Here is a 21932-nt window from a genome sequence, read left to right on the forward strand (position 1 = left end):
TTACTCATTCTTTACTTTCAGCTGTATTATTGTTCCTGTTTTAGTGTGCTTTGTCTGGAAATCTTTCCTCATACATCCTGTGGCCTCTTCAGCGACTCGCCATCATAGGATGTGTGATGGAAAGATTTCTAAACAAAGACATCAAATAAGAACAATAATAATGCGGAAGTGAAGAACAAAGAATATATAGTGTGTGTGTGTTTATTTGGCAAAAAAAAAGGACAAAAATGACCATCCCAAAATATAACAAAATGTTCCAACACACAATTTCATACCAGGAATCTAGCCAAACTAATTCTTAAACGGACAAAGAAATGTTTAAATATTTTGTATTTTGTAGATATATCACTGGTTTATTGTACAAATTTTAATAACAAAATCTTACATAGATTCTAAGTGTCATGTGAACCCCAGTGGAGATTCACTGGTCTAGATTAAGATACTATATATACATACATATACATTATATACATACATACATATGTATATATATATATATACATACATATGTCTATATACTTACATATGTATATATATACTTACATATGTATATATATATACATACATATGTATATATACATACATACGTGTGTATATATATATATATATATGTAAATATGAACATATTTATGTGTATTGAAGAATTCAATGCTGACAAATGAAAAAAAATCTGCCTGTGTGTTTGTCTTTACAATTACATTTTAATGACGTGTGTGTGTGTAAAGTGAAATTGAAGTTGTTTCTAATGCTATCCATTACTGTGAGAACCTCTGAGAATTAGGCTAACAAAACGTGCCAGCAAAGAACAAGTGGTGCATCCTATAATACAGTTCGTTGCTCCCTCCACTTTTTTTTTTCTAAATATAAGTAACAGCTGTTTCTAATCATTGTCCTTGAATCTACTATGATACTATATATATATACATACACACACACCCTGATATAGGTGTTGGCATGGCTGTGTGGTTTAAGTTTGCTTCATGGTCTCAGGTTCAGTCCCACTGTGTGGTACCTTGGGCAAGTATCTTTTACTGTCAGCCATTTTATCCATGCTGACCAAAGCCTTGTGAGTGGATTTGGTTGCTGGGAACTGAAAGAAGTTTGTTATGTGTGTGAAAGAGAGAGAGAGAGAGAGAGGAGAGAGAGAGAGAGTGTGTGTATGTGTTTGTATTGTCTTGGATTGACATAATATGGTTGTTGTAAATGAATGTCACTGTCATACAAGCAGTGTTGTTCATTGTCAATTTCTTGCAGAAAACATGTCTGGTCAAGGGGAAATATTATTCTTGCTTGGAAAGAGATGACGGTTGGTGACTGTTGATTTGTTGACTGGACATGGTGAAAAGTTGGTGGGGACACTTTCTTCAAATCTAACCCCGTTAAAGTGGTGATGTTGGTTTGTGATGATGATGATGATGATGATAACTGCAGTGTCAATTGGTACCACTCATCGTGATGACAGTGATGATATCAGCAACAACATCAGGTGTCATCACATGATAATGATAATGTTGATAATAGTGGTCTGTGATAGTCATTTATTAAAATAGTGATATGATAATGGTCTGCGGTGTTGGTCAGGACATCATTATGTAACCACAGTCATTTCTGCGTCCTCAGAGAAGGTCGCTGATTGGACATTTGAGGACAATCCGTAGGTTTATAGCACAAAACACATTTGATATTTTATACTTCAATCTGAGATATTGTGGTTTAATGTAGATCGGTCCTGTGAAAGTGTGTGGCTAAGTGGTTAGGTTATTTGGTTTGTGATCGTAAGGTTGTGAGTTTGATTCCTGGCAGCACCTTGTATCCTTGGGCAAGACACTTTATTTCATGTTGCTCCTGTCCACTCAACTGGCAAAAATGTGTAGTACCTGTATTTCAAAGGACCGGCCTTCTCACACTCTGTGTCATGCTGAATCTCCCTGAGAACTACGTCAACGGTATGTGTGTCTGTGGAATACTCATCCATTTGCTCGTTAATTTCAACAACATGTTGTTGTGTTCTGTTGATTAGAGCAACTGAAACACTTGGTTGTCATAACTAATGGAGTGTTATCAGGTCAGTTTTAATTAAACCCACATGTGACAGGGTTATTTCTAGACCTAACCCTTTCATTATCATATTTATTTTGAGATGCTCTGTGTTTCTTTCAATTAATTTTAAACATAACAATGAATTTAGTAAAATAACTTCCTTATCATTAAGCTAGTGTTTGGAACATAAATTGTGACTAAGGTTTGGTGGAAGATTTTAATTGGAAAGTTATGCAAGCAAGACATTTGCACTTCAGAGCCAGAGGCAGTTTCGGCCAGGTTGGTATCGAAAGGGTTAATGTGTTTGGCTCATTTTAAGACAGTAGAATATAATTTCACCAGAGATTTAACTGGTATTTTAAGCAGTTTGGGTGACCAAGTAGAACTGTAGTTCTTAACCAGAGTCCATGTAGCCCCTCAAGGTCCATATATGATTTTTTGGGGTCCACACCAAAGCAAAACAGTAAATTGGGGATGCATAGAAGTGTATTAAGGGATAGTGAAAAGATTCTGCTTCAGGTGTATTTCCTGCAAGAAATTGTCAGGTTTCTTTCTCTAACATTTTACAAAGTTCAACTTGCACAAATTAATGCGTGAAAAATAAAATGGGGATTTTGAAAGGGGTATCTACAAAATTAGTTTTTAACCCTTTAGCATTCAGATTATTCTGTCAAACATAATTCTTATTTGTTCAAATTGGTTTGAATTAATTATGTATTATCTTGTAGCTTTGAGATTTCAACAATGTGATTGTATATTTTTAGAATGATATTGTATGATATGTGTAAGAGGCCACATCTGGTCAGTTTGAACATAAAACTGGTAGAATATTTACACTGGGCACAATTGGTTCAAATACTAAAGGTTTAACATTGAATGTCTATAGGAGTCCACCCGAGTGAAATAGTAATGAAAGGGGTCGATAGGTAAAAAAATGGTTGAGAACCCCTAATGTAGAAGCTCCCTCACTGGTTCCCTTCCCGTCAAGTATGATCTCATTTGAGTCCATATGATACGCTCACTCTTACATTAATAAGTCGTATAAGTCAATGTTTCCCAACTGAGGTGTTGTAAAAGGCTCCATAAGAAGTCATGAGGTTCTGTAAGGAGTTGTAAGGAGGTCCAAAACTGGTTGTAAGGGGTCCCGATGAGAAACTGTGATAAATAGGCCAATTATATGCAACCACACTTTGCTGCATTCCTTTGGTACTGGAATGCTTTGCAGAATTATGGGTTTACGATTGGTTGAATTTCATATCTCTTTACTCTTTACTCTCTTTTACCTGTTTCAGTCATTTGACTGCGGCCATGCTGGAGCAGCACCTTTAATCGAGCAACTCGACCCCAGGACTTATTCTTTTGCAAGCCCAGTACTTATTCTATCGGTCTCTTTTGCCGAACCGCTAAGTAACGGGGACATAAACACACCAGCATTGGTTGTCAAGCAATGCTAGGGAGACAAACACAGACACACACATATATATATACATATATACGACGGCTTCTTTCAGTTTCCGTCTACCAAATCCATTCACAAGGCATTGGTCGGCCCGGGGCTATAGCAGAAGACACTTGCTCAAGATGCCACGCAGTGGGACTGAACCCGGAACCATGTGGTTGGTTAGCAAGCTACTTACCACAGCCACCAACAATTCAAAAACTGGGATATGTCCTGTTACTTGCACGATTCAGGAGTGCCAACTCAGACTGTTTGGCCCTGTTTCTCAATTTTCCAATTTAGACCCTGCTTACCATGTCCTCCTCATCAAGGATCTGACTGGGTCGACAGCTCAATCTGGTCGAACACGTGCCACATGGTCACACCAGATGAAGGGGATATCTGCTAAACAGGCCACCCAGGAGGATCCGGAAAAATATTGTCAAGTGGTAAATGCAGCAATTTACTGCAACAGCACATCCCCCCCCCACTCCACAATCTTTATTTTATTTTATTTCTTTTTAGTTATTTTTGCAATTAATTCTATATTTATGATATTAATTATATGTGCATGACACATTTGAAATTCAGGCATCTGTTGTTAGGAGATCCTGTAAGAAAAGTGACATCTTAATACGGATATGTAAGAGAATTTGGTCTAAATAAGGTCTTGCTTCAGGTGAAATTCCATAAACTTTCTTTGTGGAATTTGATAGATTTATCACTTTAAAATGGCCTCTCACACCCACCCTACAATGTCATTGAACAAATAAACTATCACATTTTCAAAATCTTGAAGCTATGAGATATCCTCATCATTATCATAATTCAGCATCCGTTTTCTGTGCTGGCATGGGTTGGAGAGTTTGACAGGAGCGGGTAAGCTGGAGGGCTGCACCGGGTTGCAAGTTGTCTGTTTTGGCAGGATTTCTATGGTTGACTGTTCTTTCTAATGCCAACCACTTTACAGAGTGTACTGGGTGGTTTTTATGTGGTACCAGCATAAGTACGTTTTACATGGTACTAGCACCTGTGAGTCCACTAGGCATCTTGGAAAACAAGGACCTCTCAGCTGAGAGAGGGAAAGGAACCGAGAGAGAGGTGGCTGTGTGTCAGGTGAGAGGTTGGAGTACGATAATCCATGATTAATTCAAAGCAATGTAATAAACGAGTTTTACATTTTGCAGAGTAATCTGAATGCTAAAGGATTAAATGTCTAGATATTTAAAATAAATTATTATTAATAAAATTGTAGTTCAAATTATTTGGAGATGAGAACCATATTTTTACAATACGGTAATCGCTTGCCATATCGCGGTTCACCTATCGAGGTTTATTATTTAAGCTTGCATCGATCCCTCTGTGTTGTTTTGCATTTATAATAAAATAAATATATACAACTTACAAAAATAATAATAAAAAATATACAGTACATATACGTAGGCGCAGGAGTAGCTGTGTGGTAAGTAGCTTCTTTACCAACCACATGGTTCTGGGTTCAGTCCCACTGCGTGGCACCTTGGGCAAGTGTCTTCTACTATAGCCCCGGGCCGACCAAAGCCTTGTGAGTGGATTTGGTAGACGGAAACTGAAAGAAGCCCGTCGTATATATGTATGTATATATATGTATGTGTATGTGTGTTTGTGTGTCTGTGTTTGTCTCCCTAGCATTGCTTGACAACCGATGCTGGTGTGTTTATGTCCCCTTTTGCGGTTCGGCAAAAGAGACTGATAGAATAAGTACTGGGCTTACAAAGAATAAGTCCCGGGGTCGAGTTGTTCGATTAAAGGCGGTGCTCCAGCATGGCCGCAGTCAAATGACTAAAACAAGTAAAAGAGTACAGTACTGTTTCTCCTTCACGGGTTTTCACCTATCATGGAGGGTTTTGGAACATAACACCCGTGATAGTCGAGGGGTTACTGTATTTGCATTTACAGCTTTTACATCTCAAAGGACAAGGTTTAATGGTCAAAATATTCAAATCTTATATTTTCATTTGACTTTTATTGTTTACAGTTTCAAAATGTTTCTTTTTTTTTTTTTGTTTTACTTTGTTCTGTTTTAATACAGAATTATTAACTTGGATTACGTTACTTGAATGTGTTAATATGTGAGCAAATACAATGCAATATATATTCAAAAATGCATGCTGATTTAAAAAAGATCCACGTGCAAAATGTATCATGCCACTTAGGAAACAAACCATTATGCAAATTAGAAGAAGGCAGTCAACAGTTCACTTAAAAGGATATGAGGTGAACGCCCGAAATAAAGCAGTCACCAAACTTAGTTCGATTCTTAGAACATAGAATTAAATTAGAGAGCAATAGGACATACCTTAAACTATTCCGTGTTTTGTCTGATGGAATGTTGGACATGAATCACGTCAACACACAAATGATTTTATTTTTCTCTTTACTTTTCTTTAGCCTCACCGGGACACACTTAAATATGGGCAGTCTGAAGAACTGCCACTTTATGAAGGCGAAAAGAACCAAGGAATGGGTAAGTCAGAAAAGTGAACACCAAAAAAAAAAAAAAAAAAATTCTTTACTTCTTTCTTTTACGTTATTTACATTAGACAGATATTTCTCCTCATCTTGTTTGTTGTTAACACAAACACAACTGATATACCCTCCAGCCTTCATCAGGTGTCTTGGGGAAATTTTGAATCTGGGTTCTCATTCCTAAGGTATTTTTCAATGTTGTTGTTGTTATTATTATTCAGGTCACTGCCCGAAATTGAACTTGGAATTTTGGGGTTAGCAGCCCGTGCCCTTAACCACTATGCCATATGCCCATGGGTAATTATGGAGTGAATTTTAGGCTTATAAATCTTCGGGCATATGGCATAGTTGTTAAGAGTGCGGGCTACTAACCCCTAGTTTCCTAGTTCAATTCCAGGCAGTGACCTGAATAATAATAATAATAATAATAATAATAATAATAACATAGAAAAATACCTTAGGAATGAGAACCCAGGTTTGAAATTTCCCCAAGACACCTGATGAAGGCTGGAAGGGTATATCAGCCAAAATGTTGTGTTAACAACAAACAAGATGAGGACAAATATCCATCAAATGTAAATAATGTACATAATTCCTCATCTCCTAAATATAGAACTGTATTCTTTCCTTTAATTACAAAACTCATCACCATTTTCTCTGTATAATTCTTTTCTTAATTGATTCCTAATACTTGTTACATTTTAATTGTTCCTGACACTCCGTTGATTACGATGATGCAGGTTCCAGTTGAACAGTGGAACAGCCTGCTCGTGAAATTGATGTGCAAGTGGCTGAGCACTCCACAGTCACGCATACCTATAACGTAGTTCTCAGGGAGATTCAGTGTGGCACAGAGTGTGACAAAGTTGGCCCCTTTGAATTACAAGTACAACTCATTTTTGCCATTCGAGTAGACTTTAGCAATATAAAATAAAGTGTCTTGCTCAAGGACACAACATGCTGCCAGGAATTGAACTCATGACCGTATGATTGTGAACCAACTACCCTATCCACTAAGCCATTTGTTGCATTATGTTAATACTGACTTAAATATTGTCATTTGGAACCCTCTAATTTTTGGGGCTTAAAATTTAGAAAAATGGTTGTGTAATGGGTTTATAACACTATCCATGTATAAGAAACTCCCATATTTTTTTTAACCTAATTTTTTATGCAAAAGGGGTTCCTTATACGTGTTAAAAATACAGTAATTTCTTCCCCAGAATGAGCAAATTTCCTATGCTAACTAATGTACAATAGCTTCTATCTTTTACTTGTTTCATTTGTTGGACTGTGGACATGCTGGGGCACTGCCTTGAAGGGTTTAGTTGAATAAATTGACCTCAGGACTTACGTCTGGTATTTATTCTATTGGTCTTTTGTTGAACTGCTATGTTACAGAGACATAAACAAACCCACACACATATGCACGCATGCACACACACACGCACACACACACACACACACACACACACACACACACACACACACACACACACATATCATCAAGAAAGATTTGAGCGAGGTCGTTGCCAGTACCGCCTGACTGGCCCCCATGCCGGTGGCACGTAAAAAGCACCCACTACACTCTCGGAGTGGTTGGCGTTAGGAAGGGCATCCAGCTGTAGAAACACTGCCAAATCAAGATTGGAGCCTGGTGCAGCCATTTGGTTTGCCAGCCCTCAGTCAAAATCGTCCAACCCATGCTAGCATGGAAAGCGGACGTTAAACGATGATGATATATATATATATATATAGGAAAAATTCATATTTTAGACCATCTTCAATGGATGTGAATAGAATTGAAAATGGAATGACATTGTTTGAAGTTCTGTCATTGCCTAAGCTTACGGAAGAATCTAGATTTAATATTCTACTCTATGAACTGAGAAAACACTTGTCAATTTTACAGTGCTCATTCAAGCTAATGGTGCCCCAATCCATACAGTTATGTCAATGTTGGTGGTCTGGAACTTGATTGTAGATTGTTCTCTCTCTCTTGAAGGATGTTACAACACATTCCTATGTGGGCATCATTGAGCTTTTTTTTATCTTTTCGTTGCCCTTTCCATGCTTCAGTGATGTTACTTCTCTTATGTCATTGAGTGGTTACATTAACTGGACATGAATCAACATGGTTGACTGACCATCTATCTGCCTGACTTGTTTCAAGGGAGACACGATATTTCTTAATTTTCAAGGTCGTGACGCAGCAGGAAGTCTTCCAGATGCAACTGGGATTAGATCAGAGTGTCTTAAAGAGCCAAGAAAAAGTTTGCAATCGTCATCTTCGGTAATGTAAATGGAGTGCGTCCTCGTGTACTGGAACAAATTATGGAACTTGTTAGAAAGGAAACATAAAGAAGCTAAGATAAGGAAAGCTCATATGATGCCAATGTGTGATTTAGGGAAGTAGTACATGAAATGAAACTGAAAATCGATGTAGTAGAAGATAACTGGTAGAGCGATCAGTTCACTATTATGTGAGTCATACTTGTATTAAGAGTAAACTCTATTGACAACAACTACGGAGAATGTGCATAGAAAGATTGCCAAATTACTTATGTAGTTTATCACACAAGATGCAGTGAAGGGAAAAGTATATATTGGCGAAACCACCTGCAGTGTAGGTGAAAGAATTAGAAGACAATAATGTGAAAAGAACGAAAAGAAACAAACATCTGTAGTCTATGAAACTTGCCATACAGAAACACAATAGATTAATAAACAATGTTGAAATAAACATTGTTTTCACATCCAAAAGAACAATCTTTACAGAAGGTTACACATACGGGAAGTAAATTATGGTTCCGTATGCATCCTTTGTAGAAAGAATGAATGGAGTCATAATGATGCCTCCTTCAGCCATGACCCACCCTTGGAGTAATACAAGGAGGAGGATACAATAACATTAAAGTTAACTAAAGTCAATTATCACACACAAACATACACACACACACACTTGCTCTCACAGACCGGACAAACACTCTCTCATACACACGGCCTATGAAATACACACACATACGCATGCATGTGCACACATACACACACTTACACAATCAAATGTTCTTTTGTTGACACCAACAAAGAACAAGCAAATGAAAATAAAAAAAAAGAAAAGCAACAATTTAAACGACAGCAAAGCAGTTACACAGCAACAACAACACAGAGATGATCTTTGACAACATAATGTCCAAAAATAAATCAGTTGGCAAATTTGAAATAATTGAAAAGGTCATTGTTATGTGATAAGAAGTTTCTGACAGTGTAACTAAAACTGAAGTGAAGCAGAAGCAGTGTGTGTGTGTGTTTACTGGTAGTATGACCTTCCCAACGTGTGACATTCACACACAGATGCACATGCATATATTTACATATATGTACACTTATACATCTAGAAATTGATATAATGGTATGCTTCTACCTGCCAGCCTTTTATGGTCATGCTAATCGGATTAACTCAAATAAAAAATGGGAGAGAGAGAGAGAGAGAGAAAGAGTGGGGGGAAAAGAAGAAAAAAGAGAGAGAAGAGATTAGCATGCACATTAATAGAGACTGAGAGAGAAAACATGAGAGAAAAAGAGAGATAGAGAAAGCATATGGAAAATAAGACATGATAATGGTAAATGATAGTGGTGGTGGTAGTGGTAGCAGTGGTAGTGTTGTTTATTTGTGGGAGGAGGATAATCAATCACATCGACCCCAGTGCATATCTGGTACTTATTTTATCGATCCCGAAAGGATGAAAGGCAAAGTTGACCTTGAAGGAATTAGAACTCAGAATATAGCGATGGGCAAAATACCACTAAGCATTTCTGTCCAACGTGCTAACGATTCTGCCAGCTCACCACCTTAATAATAATAACAATAATAATAATAATAATAATAGTAACTATAATAATGATAATAATAATAATAGTAACTATAATAATGATAATAATAATAATAATAATGATAATAATAATGATGATGATGATAATAATAATAATGATAAAAAAATATTCAGACAAATACATAGCAAAAACACCAGGACTTACAAACACATATAACATACAGAAAATTGCACTACTAGGCACTGCACACATCCTACGCAGAACACTTTCCATACAATAACCATCAGAGCATCACAACAAATCACAGCACATACCCAAGGCACACACAGCTGCGCTCGGTAGTGAAGTGAAAGCACGCTATAGAAATAAAACTACTGAATAATAATAATAATAATAATAATAATAATAGTAACAATAATAATAATAATAATAATAATAATAATAATAATAATAGTAGTAACAATAACTCATTTACATCTTTCTTTTTCTCTTCCTCTTACCAACCCACTAACAAACGAACCAACCAACCAACAGCTCATGATGTCACTTATCTGTGCCCTTACAGTGGGGCTGTAAAAGGAACCTTGACTGTCACAAATTACAGACTTCACTTCCGAAGTGCTGAAAGGGTAAACTATTTCTTTTTTTCAGTTTTTTTATATAATCAGTTTTTCCTTATTTTATATTTAACCTAATTATGTATTTTATTCTCTGTTTTTTTTTATTCAATCCTTACTCAGCTGTTGGGTAGGTAGGCTTGAAGATTATTTATGTGTGAGCTGTGAGTAATTAGATTAGACCTTGATAATGATGATGTAATACTAATAATAATAATAATAATGACTCAGAGAGCGCAAACCTCTGCCAAGGCAATACCAACATCCTCTCAATGATTGGCCAGAGATGATTTTTAAAATGAGAACATCTGGAATAAACTTGACTGCTCTCACACGCGAGAATACAAAACTGAACCCAACCTCCCTCAAAAATTAAATAAATCATCATCATCATCATCATCATCGTTTAACGTCTGTTTTCCATGCTAGCATGGGTTGGATGGTTCGACCAGGGTCTGGGAAGCCAGGAGGCTGCACCAGGCTCCAGTCTGATCTGGCAGTGTTTCTGCAGCTGGATGCCCTTCCTAATGCCAACCACTCCGTGAGTGTAGTGGGTGCTTTTTACATGCCACTGGCACAGGTGCTAGGCGAGGCTGGCAACGGCTACGATCGGTTGGTGCTTTTTATGTGCCACCAGCACGCAAGCCAGTCAAGGCGGTGCTGGCAACGGCCACGTTCGGATGGTGCTTTTTACATGCCACCGGCACAGGTATCACAACTACAATTTCCATTGATGTTTTGATCGATTTCGATTTCACTTGCCTCAACAGGTCTTCAAAATAATCCGGAATCCTTGTCTGGTACCAGATCAATCCCCAAATCTAATCAGTTTGTGCCAGTCACAAGGCCAAACATCCCTGAAAGTTTCATCCGAATCTATCCAGCGGTTCTTGAGATATCTTGTCAAATGACACAAACAAACACAACTGAAAACAACACCTCTGCCTTTGCTAAGGCAGCAGTAATAATAATAATAACAATAATAATCCATTCTACTATAGGCTCAAGGCCTGAAAATTTGGGGGAGGGGACTAGTGGATTACATCAACTCCAGTGTTTCACTGGTACTTAATTTATTGACCCTTGGTGGAATTTGAACTCAGAACATGAATACGGATGATATGCTGCTAAGCATTTTGCCTGGTGTGCTAACATTTCTGCCAGCTTGCCAGCTTAATAATAATAATAATAATAATAATAACAACAACAACAACAACCGTTGTTTCAAATTTTGGCACACAATGGAGCAATTTTATCGGGAGAGAGTCAGTTGATTATATTGACTCCCCGGTACTTGACTGGTACTTTAATTTATTGACCCCGAGAAGATGAAAGGTAAAGTCAGCACACCAGACAAAATGGTCTGCAGCATTTCTTACAACTCTTTATATTCTGAGTTCAAATCCTGCTGAGGTCAGCTTTGCCTTTTATTCCCTTTTGGAGTCAATAAAATAAAGTACCAGTCATGCACTGGTCTGACCTCCTCTTGCTGGCCTTGTGCCAAAATTTGAACTAATTTTTACTGGAATCTGTTAGTTTTTGTTGTGGGAAAATTTGATGAAATATTCTTTGGTTTTTTCTCTTTGCAGATGCCAGGTTATGAAGGCATTCATCACTTGTATTCAGAGCAGACATTGCTTAAGGTTGTTACTCTGTTTCTTTTGACTAATAGATATTTCTGTTGTGAGTTAGGGATTTATATGTTGTCTGGGAATCAGTGCAACTTCTAAAGAAGTCTTAGTCTGTGTAGGTGAGGAGGGCACTGGCAGGGAGAGGGGATGCTAAATAGATATGTTCACCACTTTTTTAAAAGAAGATTTTTGTGGAAGAGGTGAGGAAAGAAGAAACTGGAGTTTTTTTTTGTCTATTTTGAACTGTTGGTGCTAATCACTATGTGGATCATCATCATCATCATCGTTTAACGTCCGCTTTCCATGCTAGCATGGGTTGGACGGTTCAACTGGGGTCTGGCAAGCCCGAAGGCTACACCAGGCCAGTCAGATCTGGCAGTGTTTCTACAGCTGGATGCCCTTCCTAACGCCAACCACTCCGAGAGTGTAGTGGGTGATTTTTGTGCCACCGACACAGGTGCCAGACGAGGCTGGCAGACGGCCACGCTCAGATGGTGTTTTTTATGTGCCACCGACACAGGTGCCAGACGAGGCTGGCAGACGGCCACGCTCGGATGGTGTTTTTTTTTTTATGTGCCACCGACACAGGTGCCAGACGAGGCTGGCGAACGGCTACAATCGGATGGTGTTTGTTACGTGCCCACAGCACGGAGGCCAGTCGATGCGGTACTGGCTACGGTCCCGTTCGGATGGTTTTCTTATGTGCCACCGGCACTGGTACCACAGGGATACAAATTCCATTGATGTTCATCTATTTTGATTTGGTTTGACTTGATTCGATTTGACTTTGATTTGATTTGCCTCAACAGGTCTTCACAAGTGTCACAAGCAGGAAGGTATGCACAGGTGGACTGGCTACGTCCCAGGTAGGGGCCACGGGTTATGGCTTCACTAGTCTTGCCGGGTCTTCTCACGCACAGCATACTTCCATAGGTCTCGGTCTCTAGTCATTTCCATGGTGAGACCTAACGTTCGAAGGTCGTGCTTCACCACCTCGTCCCAGGTTTTCCTGGGTCTACCTCTTCCACGGGTTCCCTCAACTGCTAGGGATTGGCACTTTCTCACACACCTATCTTCATCCATTCTCGCCACATGACCATACCAGCGCAATCGTCTCTCTTGCACGCAACAACTGATGCTTCTTAGGTACAACATTTCTCTCAGGGAACTAACGCTCTGTCGAGTAAGTACACTGACATTACACATCCATCGGAGCATACTGGCTTCATTCCTCATGAGCTTACGCATGTCCTCAGCAGTCACGGCCCATGTTTCACTGCCATGTAGCATGGCAGTTCGAACACATGCATCATACAGTCTGCCCTTTACTCTGAGCGAGAGGCCTTTAGTCACCAGCAGAGGTAAGAGCTCCCTAAACTTTGCCCAGGCTATTCTTATTCTAGCAGTTACACTCTCAGCGCACCCACCCCCACTACTGACTTGGTCACCTAGATAACGGAAGCTATCAACTACTTCTAATTTTTCCCCCTGGAAAGTGACGGAAGCTGTTTTCTGCAGATTTTCAGAGGTCAATGCTCCCGAGCATCTGCCACATATAAAAACTATCTTCCCAGTTAGCCTACCTTTGACATTGCTGCACCTCTTATGTGTCCATAGCTTACACTGGGTACATCTTATAGAGTTTCTACCTACACCTTTTCTACAGATCGAGCAGGGCCATCTTCCTGAGGACATTTGTGGATTGCCTACCTTTCTACTTATTAGTACTTTGGTTTTAGCTAGGTTGACTCTAAGGCCCCTCGCTTCTAAACCCTCCTTCCACACCTGGAACTTCTCCTCCAGTTCTGATAGTGACTCAGCAATTAGAGCGAGGTCGTCAGCATAGAGGAGCTCCCAGGAGCAACCTGTCTTGAATTCCTCTGTTATTGCCTGGAGGACTATGATAAATAGGAGGGGGCTGAGTACTGAACCCTGGTGGACCCCAACCTCTACTTTGAATTCTTCTGTGAACATGTTGCCAACCCTAACCTTGCTTACGGCATCTCTGTACATGGCTTGCACAGCCCTCACCAGCCATTCATCTATCCCTAGTTTCCTCATTGACCACCAGATGAGGGATCGGGGGACCCTATCAAAGGCTTTCTCCATATCAACGAAAGCCAGGTACAGGGGCTTATCTTTGGCTAGGTATTTCTCCTGCAGCTGCCTTACCAGGAATATAGCATCAGTGGTGCTTTTCCCTGGCACAAACCCAAACTGCATCTCATCTAAACTAACTCTCTCTCTAATTAGTTGGGCTATGACCCTCTCCGTAACCTTCATTACCTGATCCAACAGCTTGATACCTCTGTAATTATTTGTATCTAGGGCATCACCTTTACCTTTGTAGCAGTTGACTAGTACGCTGCTACAACCAGTCATTGGGTATGACTCCTTCGTGTATCACCTGGTTGACTATACGGGTGACTAGGTTATAGCCGACACTGCCAGATATTTTGAGCATCTCTGCAGTAATTCCTGATGGGCCTGGGGCTTTCCCTGTCTTCATGCTTCTGATTGCCTTAGCTACCACGGAACTATCAACTCGGATAGCTGGTCCCTCTGTTGGGTCAACATTCGGCAGACTCTCTTTATCCCATTCATTTTCTTTATTCAGCAACCTTTCATAGTGGCATCTCCAAACCTCTCTCTTTGCATCCTCATTTAGCGCAAGTGAACCATCATCCATGCGAACACACTTCTCTCCTACCACATCACGATTCTCTCTCACACACTGTCTTGCAACATGAAATACCTCAAGTCTTTCATCCTCACGGCGCAGAACATTGGCAAATTTTTTCTTATCTGCTTCCCCTCTGGCTAAATAAACCTGTCTCCTAGCCTCCCTTCTGGCTGTCTGATACAATTCCCTGCTACCACCGTTCTTCCAGTCCCTCCAAGCCTGTCTCTTTTGTCTAATAGCCCTGTCAACCACAGTGTTCCACCACCATGTTACTCTGGGTTGAGATGGTACTTTGCTCCATCCACAGATCTGGTCAGTGGCTGTCAGCAGATTGTCCCGTAGAAATCTCCAGTTGTCTTTCACATTAAGTGAAGCTATATCCCCTTCTATTTCGTCAAAGGCTTCGAGTAGTATGTCTCTAAATCTCTGTCCATTTGCGGGATCTTTAAGCTTCCAGACCCTTCTCCTCCAAGCAGGTCTTCTTCTGGGCAACCATTTAGCTCTGATCCTGAAGTCGCTAACTACTAATCTATGTTGAGGAGTGCATTCTTCGCCTGGAAAAGTTTTGGCATTTATAATCAGCCGTCTCTCCCTTTTTCTGGCAAGGATGTAGTCAATCTGGCTGGTGTGTCTGCCAGAACGGTAGGTGACTAGGTGAGAGGAGAGTTTCCTGAAGTTGGTATTGCAGACCATAAGGTCATTTGCATCGCAGATCTCTGTGAAAAAAAAATAGAAGCCCAACTGGTTATGTGATTTAGAAGTTTGGTTTGGTTTGGTTTGTAACAGGCACATGCCATCAGTAATTACTCAGGGTAGGCATTTGGTGACCTTTATGTAGTAAAACACAGAAAAAGTCAAGTGAAACACATGCGTGCGACTGAGTTGAAGACAGATTTACTTCTGCCTTTATAGTGCATAAAGAAAATGTTGTTGTAGGAATGTATGCAGCATGTGTACTACAGCAGTCCTATGTGTAGCTTAAATACTGAGATTGAAAGGTAGGGGCGAATTATGCCTACTAATCTATACTTGATTCCCAGGGGCGAATTATGCCTACCTAATTGTACTTGATTCCTATTAATTTCCAGGGGTTAATACAATAATCATTTGTAAATAGGGTCTGTTGTGATCAATAATTATCAACATATCAAGATGAAAGTCTCCAAATTATCAATAGATAACCCCAGGGTCATGAAGGTTTACAATTCTGACACAGTCTTATCAAAATAATCAAGTCTGGCTTAATTAGGCTCGTTAAGATTGAATGGTCTGACAAGTTCAAGGTAATGCGATAATCAAATCTGTCAGGTTCAGAATTATTAATTGTGCAAATTGATTTCTTATGTGGTGGGGGAGGTGGCAAAGGTAGCTGCTGCTGTGGTTGTTTGTTGTTGTTGTTGTGTTGTTGTTGTTGTTGATGATGAGTTTGTTGTTATAAACCTCAATAAATCTCATCAATTTGTGATAATTGAAATTATGTAATTTGTCAGAATATAGACCTAAATAGAATGAATTAACCCTTTAACCCTTTCGTTACTGTATTTATTTTGAGATGCTTCTGTGTTTCTTTCAATTATTTTAAATATAACAAAGAATTTAGTAAAATAACTTAGTTACCATTAAGCTAGTGTTAGGAAAATAAACTAAGGTTTGGTGGAAGATCTTAATTCAAAACTGATGGAAACAAAACCTTTGTACTCAGAGCCAGAGCTGGTTCCAGCCAGGTTGGTAATGAAAGGGTTAACATTCAGATTAATCTGTCAAATGTAATGCTTACTTTGTCATGTTGTATCGAATTAATCCTGCATTATCTTGTGGCTTTGAGATTTCAATGTTGTGGCTGCTTATTTTCAGAATAATATTGTAGGATTGGTGTGAGAGGCCAGATATAGCCAGCTTGAACATGAAAAAAAGTACAAGATTAGGGACCGGATATGGCTAGATCTAAATGCTAAAGGGTTAAATATCATTGTGTGTGAAATAATTATTTTTGGGAGATGTCTGATAGAGCTGAATGTATCTGCATTCTTCAGCTAATAATTGGTACCGGTATGGCTATGGGGTTAAGGAGCTTACTTCTGAACCATGTAACCTTGGGTTCAGTCTCCACTGCGTGACACCTTAGGCAAGTGTCTTGCTTCTGAATGGATTTGGTAAAAAGAAACTAAAGAATTCAGTCATACATATGTATGTGTGTGCACGCATACATGGATGAGTGCGTATGTGTGTGTGTGTGTGTGTCTTGATATTACATAATGGTTGGCATTAGGAAGGACATCAAGCCGTAGAAACCATGCCAAAGCAGACAATTTGAGTGTGGGGTGTGGCTCTTGGCTTTGCAAGGCTCTTGTTGAACCTTCTAACTCATGCCAGCACGGAAAGCAGATGCTACATGATGACAATGGCCAACCATGCCTGTGCTGGCATGGGTTGGATGGTTTGACTGAGGTCTGGAGAGCCAGGAGGTTGCACCAGGCTCCAATCTGATCTGGTAGAGTTTCTACAGCTGGATGACTTTACCTAACACCAACCACTCTGAGAGTGCAGTGGGTGCTTTTTACATGCCACTGGCACAGGGGCCAGTAAGGCGGGCCTGGCATTGATCATGTTTGAATGGTGCTTTTTACGTGTCACCAGCACAGGAACCAGTCAGGGGGTACTGGCATCGGTCTATGTGTGTATGTGTGTGTGTTTGTCTTCTAAACATCACTTGACAACCAATGCTGGTGTGTTTACATCCCCGTAACTTAGCAGTTCGGCAAAAAAGGCTGACAGAATAAGTACTAGGCTTACAGAGAATAAATTCTGGGGTTGATTTGCTCGACTAAAGTTAGTGCTCCAGCATGGCCACAGTCAAATGACTTAAATAAAATAAAAATAAAAATAAAATTAACCTATTTGTTATTATTTCTCTTGGAGCCCTTAGTGGTCTCTTCAGGATCGTAGGGTTCCGAGGAGTCCTTGGTAGGGAACCACTCAGCCAGACAAAGTCTGCTCCTTTGCTTTCACTCATCATTATGTGGGCGATTGTGGGATGTTGCGTGTGTTTGTCAGTGACTGGGTCGTAGTTTCAAGCGACTAAACTTGGCACCATATTTGGCGTTAGGACGGACACCCGACCAGGGAAGCTGTGCCAATACAAACTGGAGCCTGGTGCAGCTCTCCAGCTTACCAGTTCCAGTCAAACCATCTGACCCATGCCAGCATGGAAAAACAGACGTTAAGTGATGACAATTCAAACTATAAATGTTTGAGTGAAGTGTGTCTCTCTGAACATCTCACTTGTGTCTTCCAAGCTGCACTTGGTAATAATTTTTGTTTTGGCTTTTTATTTTTTATTTTCTTGTTTGTTCTATATCTCCTTCTTTTGCTATCATTTTTTAATCAGTCAACTGATTTATATATTTATTTATTTTTTTATATATTTCCAGGATTCCTTTTTCATTCTGGATGTCCCTCTTGGAGTTATCTCCCGTGTTGAGAAGATTGGTGGCGCTACAAGCAGAGGAGAGAACTCATATCGAATTGACATCCTCTGTAAAGTAAGTGACCCTCACTCCTTTCTTTTTATAGATTTTTTCCTCCTTTCTTTGATACGATGGTTGTGTTATAAGTAGGAAGTTGGTCAAGAGGACAGATTAGTGGGCAACCAATCGAGAGGTTACCAGTTCATGCATTGTACACATTGTACCAGTGGCAATGGCCTTAGTTTGTATTTGTGTAATTACTGCAGAAAGTATTAAAAATCTAACAAGAAAAGAATTTAGGCTGCGTGGAGAGACCTGTCAGTCATTGACTAATATTATTTTGCAACAACCATGGAAGAAAAATCTGGGTATGTTTTAGTCTTGTTAAACCTTTTCAGCTAAACACATCCTTTGCTGCTCTTGCCACAATATCATTATCATTATCGTTTAATGTCTGCTTTCCATGCTGGCATGGGTTTGACGGTTTGACTGAGGACTGGTGAGCCAGAGGCTGCACCAGGCTCCAATCTGATCTTGCAAGGTTTCTACAGTTGGATGTCCTTCCTAACACCAACCACTCCAAGACCGTAGTAGGTGCTTTTATGTGCCACCGGCACGAGGGCCAGGCAGGTTGTAATGGCATCGACCCCTCTTGAATGTTGCTCTTTATGTGCTACTGGCATGGAAGCCAGGAGAGCCAGTCAAGCGGTACTGGCAATGACCATGCTCAAATGGTGCTTTTTATGTGCCTCCGGTACGGGTGCCAGACATGTGGTCCTGGCATCAACCATGCTTGAATGGTGCTGTTTACGTGCTACTGGCATGACAATGATTTCACAGGACTCAACAGGTCTTCTCAAGCGCACTTCATTGCCCACTGATCGAAGGTTACTCTTAAATGGGCCAGAATCATTAAGTATCACTTAGCATATGTTCACTGTCATGCATTTCTAGGCTAAGGAAATTAAAAATCTTCAGGAAGGACATCCAGCTGTAGAAACTTTGCCAGATCAGATTGGAGTCTGGTGCAACCTTCCGGCTTGCCAGCTCTCAGTCAAACCGTCCAACCCATGCCAGCATGGAAAGTGGATGTTAAACGATGACAATGATGATAATGATGATGATGTTCTCCTGAAAAAACAAACAAACAATAGTTAGTGTTAACATATCTAATTTGGTGAGCATTAGTCATTTAGCATTTAAACTTGCAATATTTGGCCCAAATTTTCTACCTCTTTGATGTTCAAACTAGCCAGATCTAACCTCTCCCACCTACCCGACAATGTCATTCTAAAAGTGTTTAATCACATCATTAAACTCAAAACAATGTTAATAAATATGTCACATTCAACATAGTAATCTGAATGCTAAAGGGTTATAAAGCTGTTTAGGAAAAATTATGTGGTGAGGTGAAACAATAGACAAATTACTAATCATTTGTTTAAATGAAAATGAATACTGTCAGTCTTAATTGCCAAGTGGTGCTTCGTTAGTGCTGGTGCTACGTAAAAAACACTCAGTCCACCCTGCTGAGTGGTTGGTGTTAGGAAGGGCGTCCAGCTGTAAAAACCCTGCCAAAACAGACACAGAAGTCTGGTGCGGGCTCCTACCTGGCCAGTTCCTGTCAAACCGTCCAGTCCCTGCCAGCATGGAAGATGGAGGTTTAACGATGATGATGATGATGATGTTAAAAGGCTGCAAGGTGGCAGAATCATTAGCATGCCAGGCAAAATACTTCATGGCTTTTCATCCATCTTTACATTCTGAGTTCAATTTCTGCTGAGGTTGACTTTGCCTTTTAATCCTTTCGGGGTTGATAAATTAAGTACCAGTTGCGTACTGGGGTTGATTTAGTCAACTGGGCCCCTCCCCAAAAATTTCGGGCTTTGTGGCTAGAGCAGAAAAGAATAAAATAAGTACCAGTCGAACAGTGGGGTTGGTGTAATTGGTTTGCCCCTCCCCTCAAATTTTCTGGCTTTATGTCAAATGTTTGAAACCAATATTAATAGCTGTGGTTAGTTGAGCAAGATGTATAATTCCCGGAAACCTTGCTAGTTGATTGGATTTGGCTGATGGGTACAATGGTTCATGTAATAGTCCGGTTCTGTATTAAATATCCTTTTCCACTCTAGGCACAAGGCCCGAAATTTTTGGGGAGTGGACCAGTCAATTAGATCACCCCCCAGTATGCAACTGATACTTAATTTATCGACCCCAAAAGGATGAAAGGCAAAGTCAACCTCGGCTGAATTTGAACCCAGAATGCAAAGACAGACGAAATACCGCTAAGCATTTTGCCTGGCGTGCTGACATTTCTGCCAGCTCACTGCCATTCTGTATTAAATATTGACACCCGCATCTAAGCATTGTAGTCACCATTTAGGTGAATTGATAAAGATATACTTAAGCAAGCCCCATCATAGGTACAAAGTAAATATCTTTGATTACTAATCTAAGTTGCTGATTAAGATTAATAATATTGATTATATACTACGGAGTTGTTGTAAGCTGCTACTAGAAAGGTCAAAGCCAAATCTGTGAGTTAATTAAGACATCTTACCTCATTGTTAGTCATCGTACTTAAAGTTTTTTGGACAATAGCTCTCTCTTTCTCTAAAGATGGAGTGGCTGTGTGGTAAGTAGCTTGCTTACCAACCACATGGTTCCGGGTTCAGTCCCACTGCGTGGCATCTTGGGCAAGTGTCTTTTACTATAGCCCCGGGCCGACCAATGCCTTGTGAGTGGATTTGGTAGACGGAAACTGAAAGAAGCCTGTCGTATATATGTATATATATGTATGTGTGTGTATATGTTTGTGTGTCTGTGTTTGTCCCCCTAGCATTGCTTGACAACCGATGCTGGTGTGTTTATGTCCCCGTTACTTAGTAGTTCGGCAAAAGAGACCGATAGAATAAGTACTAGGCTTACAAAGAATAAGTCCCGGGGTCGATTTGCTCGACTAAAGGTGGTGCTCCAGCATGGTCGCAATCAAATGACTGAAACAAGTAAAAGAGAGTAATTATGTCTGTGCTTGTGTGTGTGTGTGTGTGTGTGTGTGTGTGCTCAACCCTGCATATATTAATGAACAGGTTGTCAATGAATAAATAAATAGATAAATAAATCAATATTACATGTCTGTGTGTCTGGCAGCAAGGATTTGTTTGAACTTTCTGTAATATCATCATCATCATTTAACATCTGCTTTCCTTGCTAGCATGGGTTGGACGATTTTGACTGAGAGCTGGCGAACCAGATGGGTGCACCAGGCTCCAATGTGTTGTATCAAATTTAGAATAAATATTGGGGTTCTCTTAATGAAATTTGCCCTTCATGACACTGCTCCAGCATGGCTTCTATCCAATTTTTTGCAGTAAGCAGAAGAAGAAAAGTATATCATCATCATTTAACATCCATTGTCCATGCTAGCATGGGTTGTGGGAGTGAGAGAGAGAGCGAAACAGCCCTTCAAATTGGTGGTTAGTCAGATTAGCAACTATTTCATTAATAAAAGACATCAAACTCTGTGGTACGTTGGTAATTGCTTTGTAACCGATGCCGATACAATATCCCTGAGGATAGAATGATCACATTGGGGATTAGGGAGTCTTGTCCATCATCATCAACCGTCTTCGTTAAGAATCCTCGTTGTCTTCATTAAAAATCTGCCTCATCATTATCGTCATTGTCTCATTGTTCTGTTTTATTTTCCATTCT

At 39.8% G+C, this 21932-nt stretch overlaps 1 protein-coding gene across 4 annotated transcripts in view; it reads left to right on the forward strand.

Moving 5' to 3' along the window:
• Positions 1–21932, forward strand: part of LOC115218476 (myotubularin-related protein 2) — a 95208-nt gene that overhangs the window by 56715 nt on the left and 16561 nt on the right. For 3 of the 4 annotated variants that reach the window (XM_029788318.2, XM_029788319.2, XM_029788320.2), the window contains exons 2-5: positions 5909–5984; positions 10355–10449; positions 12027–12080; positions 18183–18293. In XM_029788318.2, coding sequence (XP_029644178.1) covers positions 5909–5984; positions 10355–10449; positions 12027–12080; positions 18183–18293 — 336 coding nt within the window. The remainder of the gene's footprint in view (positions 1–5908; positions 5985–10354; positions 10450–12026; positions 12081–18182; positions 18294–21932) is intronic. The other variant, XM_036508502.1, reaches the window with a different exon arrangement.

The sequence above is a fragment of the Octopus sinensis genome, linkage group LG13 (genome assembly GCF_006345805.1).
Source record: "Octopus sinensis linkage group LG13, ASM634580v1, whole genome shotgun sequence".
In the NCBI taxonomy this organism is placed as follows: Eukaryota; Metazoa; Mollusca; class Cephalopoda; order Octopoda; family Octopodidae; genus Octopus; species Octopus sinensis.